Source organism: Condylura cristata, unplaced genomic scaffold, assembly GCF_000260355.1.
Source record: "Condylura cristata isolate star-nosed mole 26May11 unplaced genomic scaffold, ConCri1.0 scaffold00015, whole genome shotgun sequence".
NCBI classification, from domain to species: Eukaryota; Metazoa; Chordata; class Mammalia; order Eulipotyphla; family Talpidae; genus Condylura; species Condylura cristata.
Window position 1 is genome coordinate 3,973,867 of NW_004567116.1, and position 4,337 is coordinate 3,978,203.

The 4,337-nt window shown below is 67.1% G+C and overlaps 1 protein-coding gene across 1 annotated transcript in view; it reads left to right on the forward strand.

The window, feature by feature from the left end:
• FADS3 (fatty acid desaturase 3) overlaps positions 1-4,337 on the forward strand; it is a gene marked incomplete at its 5' end in the record, with an annotated part of 10,137 nt that overhangs the window by 2,768 nt on the left and 3,032 nt on the right. The window contains 6 exons of the mRNA XM_004682729.2: positions 1,753-1,863; positions 2,331-2,528; positions 2,924-3,025; positions 3,147-3,269; positions 3,569-3,629; positions 4,132-4,208. Of these exons, the coding sequence (XP_004682786.2) occupies positions 1,753-1,863; positions 2,331-2,528; positions 2,924-3,025; positions 3,147-3,269; positions 3,569-3,629; positions 4,132-4,208 (672 nt within the window). The remainder of the gene's footprint in view (positions 1-1,752; positions 1,864-2,330; positions 2,529-2,923; positions 3,026-3,146; positions 3,270-3,568; positions 3,630-4,131; positions 4,209-4,337) is intronic.

A 4,337-nucleotide genomic window follows, 5' to 3' on the forward strand; every position in this document is an offset into this window, starting at 1 on the left:
GCCCCTCTCAGGGAGGGATTGGCAGAGTCCCAGCGGAAGGCAGGGAGCTGCACCCCTCAGTCACCTTTGGGACGCCGTCAGGGGCCCTGAAGGGGGGTGGGGGGAGGGGCAGAGGTAGAGGCCCCAGGCACACCAGAGGGAGCAGAGGATTTAGCTGAGGCAGCCGGGCCGTCTAGCTCAGCCTGGCCTGCAGGTGAGGAGGAGGCTGGGAGTGGTGCAGTGGCCCTCAGGGGCCACGTTCTTGGACGTGGGGGTGGGCTGGACTGGGAGTCTCAGGCGGTGTTCGGAGCTGCGTGCCCGCCGACTCCCGCCTCGGTCTCCTCCTCTGTGACTCGGGAACACTGACCACTTCCCCACTAGCCTCCTGTGAGCAAGGCCAGGAGAGGACAGAGGACAGTGTGAGTGGCAGGGAGCTGCTGGGAAAGGGGGGGCCGGCTGGGGGGTTCTCTGAGGCCTCCTGCCACCCGTGAGGCCTCCTCAGGAAAGGCTGGAGCGGGCAGCAGACTGCCGGCCCCTGCCCCCCCACCCTGCAACCTGCTCCATTCCCTGCGCCACCCCCATCCAGCTCTGGAACATTCCCCATTTCAGGAAAGTAACCAGAACAGCCCTGCCCCCGCTGTGTCGCGGGGGGGGGGGGGGGGGCAGGCAGCTGCCAGCCCCTTCTGCCTCCAGCCTCTGGCTGGCCCAGACAGGAAGTCCAGCAGGCCCAGCGCCATGCCCAGGGCTCACCTGCACCCCTCCATGGGCACCAACCCCAGTGGACTCCGGGGAATGGCCTGTGAGGCCCTGGGGCCCAGCTCCGAGTCCAGGCCCTGCTAAGTGTTCTCCCTGCCCTCACTCGGTCTCCCCAGCAGCCCCGAGAGCCGGGCGTGCGGTTTGGCTGGACTGACGAGAAGGCTCCGGTGGAGAGGGGTGCAGCTTGCCTGTGGCTTCGGGCTGCTAAGTGGCGGCAGACTCCAGCCCAGCAGGCAGGCTCAGGGACCCCCCCCCCCCGACTCTCCTCCCACCGCTGCACAGCCCTCAGCCCCTGGACTCTGGGTGCAGGGAGTGCGCCCATGCCGGGGTGGTGGGGGTGGGACGGGAGCCGCCCGAGGTCTCCAGGTCTGGGGGGGCTGGCAGGAGCTGCCCCGAGCCTGGAGGGCACGGAGGCCCAGGCCAGCCCTGCCACGACATTCTGAGCAGGGGTGTCCCCACCCTACCCGGCGCCTCGGCTCCCGTCCAGACTCACGCACCCTGTGCCCCCGTTCTGTGCCCGCCCCTGGGAATGCAGCCTGTCACTGCGGGGCGGCTGCTCAGGTTTGGGGCACCGTTTTTACTCCTTTTGACCCAACTCTGTCCCAAGACCTAGAGGGAGACCTCAAGTGCCACCTCCCATTCGTGAGGACGCGGCCCCTCAGAGGACGCTTCCGGGCACACCAGGAAAGGGCACCCTGAAAGGCGGCCCTTGGGGTGGTGGGGAGCGCTTTTCTGGGAAAAGTTACCCAGTCACAAAAGGAACTGGAGTCTTTCCCCTTTCTGGAAATCTGGGTTTGGACAAGGGCCTCGGTGCTGGCAAGGGCTGTCCGGCAGGGAGGGCGGCGAGGGCTTACGGGAAGGCTGACCCACTTGGTTCTATTTCTGTGACCACTACACAGCCAGCTGACCCCGGCTGTCTGTCCGTCTGTCCGTCCATCTGCTCCGCCATCCCTGCCTGCTGCCTCTGGGGCTGCTCCAGCCTGCTGTCTGTCCGTCTGACGCTCTGCTCTCCTTTAGGACGCCTTCCACGCCTTCCACCAGGACCTCAATTTTGTGCGCAAATTCCTGCAGCCCCTGCTGATTGGGGAGCTGGCCCCCGAGGAGCCCAGCCAGGATGGATCCCAGAATGTGAGCAGGGCCGAGAGGAGGCTTAGCCCAGCGGGCAGCTTGGGGGCAGGGACGGCCGAGCAGCTCCCTCTGCATCAGCCCGCGGGGACAGGGTGGGAGCGAGCCAAGGTGGGCTGTCCCTCCCTGGGCATGGGCGACAGGGACGCCTTCTGGACGCCCCAGATTCAGCATCTGATGGGGAGCCCCGGCATACCCCTTTCCTGCTCTAAGCCCAGCGCCTCCATGGAAGTGAGGGCTTTGATGGGCTGTGTTCTTAAGGCACCCCCCGTCTGGCTCTCCCTGCTGCCGGTCCCCCACACCTTCTGCAGGGGAGCCTTTGCCACCAGCCAGCTCCCCGCTCACCTGGGCTTGGTGTTCTCGCCCCTCCTTCCTCTCCAGCCACACTCTGGGCCTGGCTGGGAGGAGTGACTGAGGCATGGGAGCCGCTAGGCTCGGCCTCGGCTGACTGGCCCCGCTCCCCGCGGCAGGCCCAGCTGATCGAGGACTTCCGAGCTCTTCGCCAGGCAGCCGAGGACATGAAGCTGTTTGAGGCGGAGCCTTCCTTCTTCGCGCTGCTGCTGGGCCACATCCTGGCCATGGAGGCACTGGCCTGGCTCGCCATCTACCTCCTCGGCCCCGGCTGGGTGCCCAGCACCCTCGCTGCCCTGGTCCTGGCCATCTCCCAGGTGAGTTCAGCCCTGCTTGCAGCCATCTGGACTGCAGAGGGCCCCGGGCTGGGCCCCAGCACGCCAGGAGACACTGGACGTTGACCGAACGAAGGAGTGAGCGCCGTGAGCCGGGGGTGTATCTGAAGGTTGAGCTGCACTTTCGCGGGGCCCAGGAAGCTCCTTACTCACTAAAGCCTGAATGAGCACAACATGGAGCTGTAGGCCGCTGTGGGTACCCCTCAGTGGCAGGCATGGGGACCCGAGCTCCCCACCCCTCTGCATATGTTTCCTTACCCGGCAGAGAGGCGCTGGCCCAACAGGTGGTATACAGGCCCGCCCTGCACTCCAGGGGGGCTCGCTGGGGCGCCAGAGCTGGTCCCTCCTGCCAGGGAACTGACCCGCCTTTCTCCCAGGCTCAGTGCTGGTGTCTGCAGCACGACCTGGGCCACGCCTCGGTCTTCAGGAAGTCCCGGTGGAACCACGTGGCCCAGCAGTTTGTGATGGGGCAGCTGAAGGTGACAGCGGAGGGGAGACGCTGGGGGAGGGACCGGGGTGAGCGGCCAGGAGCCAGGCTGGGGGTGCGGGAGCAGCGCACACCGCCTGGCCCAGCCCTGAGAGGGCCCTCCCACCCCGCAGGGCTTCTCTGCCCACTGGTGGAACTTCCGCCACTTCCAGCACCACGCCAAGCCCAACATCTTCCACAAGGACCCCGACGTGACCGTGGCGCCGGTCTTCCTGCTGGGGGAGTCGTCCATCGAGGTGGGTGGGGAGGACCTGCCAAGCCTGGTTTTGTCCCGCAGCCGTGGGGGTGACTGGTCATCATGTCCCCGCCCCACTGTGGCTCCCCCAACCCCTGACCGAGCCCTGACTCCAGCTCCAGGCTGAGCCCTGCCCCAGGGGTGACGGGACAGCTCTCAGCCTTCCACGCCATGTGGGTGACGGCCCAGATGCTGGAAACCTGCACTGCCCGGCTTGGCCAGCCCCGGCCGGCCTGGCGGAGGAGGGCTCGGAGGAGAGCCGCCCTCCCCAGGGACTGCTGTCCCCGCCTGTCTCCGCAGTACGGCAAGAAGAAGCGCAGATACCTGCCCTACAACCACCAGCACCTGTACTTCTTCCTGAGTGAGTGTTCCTGTGCCCGGGGGGCAGGGGCACGCTGGGGCAACCCTGATGGCTCCCAGCCCCCTCCTGGGGAAGGGGCAAGTTTGCCAACCCAACGGCCCTCTGCCTGGTGTCTCCAAGCCCCTTCCCACCTGGGGCTCTCCCAGCACCAGCCTCAGGCCTGAGCCAGTCACAGCTCTGCCCAGAGCTTGCCAACCAAACGCCTTCGTGCTGTCCAGAGCCCTGGAGCATCCGGGCAATTGCTGGGGTGCAAAGAGTGAGGATTCAGGGGTGGGGACGCATAAGGCCCCCATCTGCAGAAGAAGGGGCATGGCCAGCCTGCAGAGGCCTGGACACCAAGGGGATGAGAGCGGACCAGGCCTGTGGGTCCTCCGCTGGACGGAACCAGCACCAGGTGCTGTTGGTATTCCCAGAGGAAGTGGCCCAGCCCCCAACTCCACTGCCCAGCCTGCCCGGCAGGCCACCGACTCCTGAGCCCACTCCACCCCCTCCCTCTCCGCAGTCGGCCCGCCGCTGCTAACCCTGGTGAACTTCGAGGTGGAAAACCTGGCGTACATGCTGGTGTGCATGCAGTGGACGGTGAGCGCCCCTCGTGGCCCTGGGTGGGCAGCCGTGGGGGCGGGGGGCAGTCCGCAAGCACACAGGGCACACATGCGTGTGATTGTGTGCGCGGGGCTGCATGTGCGGGCGAGGGGGGCACTCGGGCCG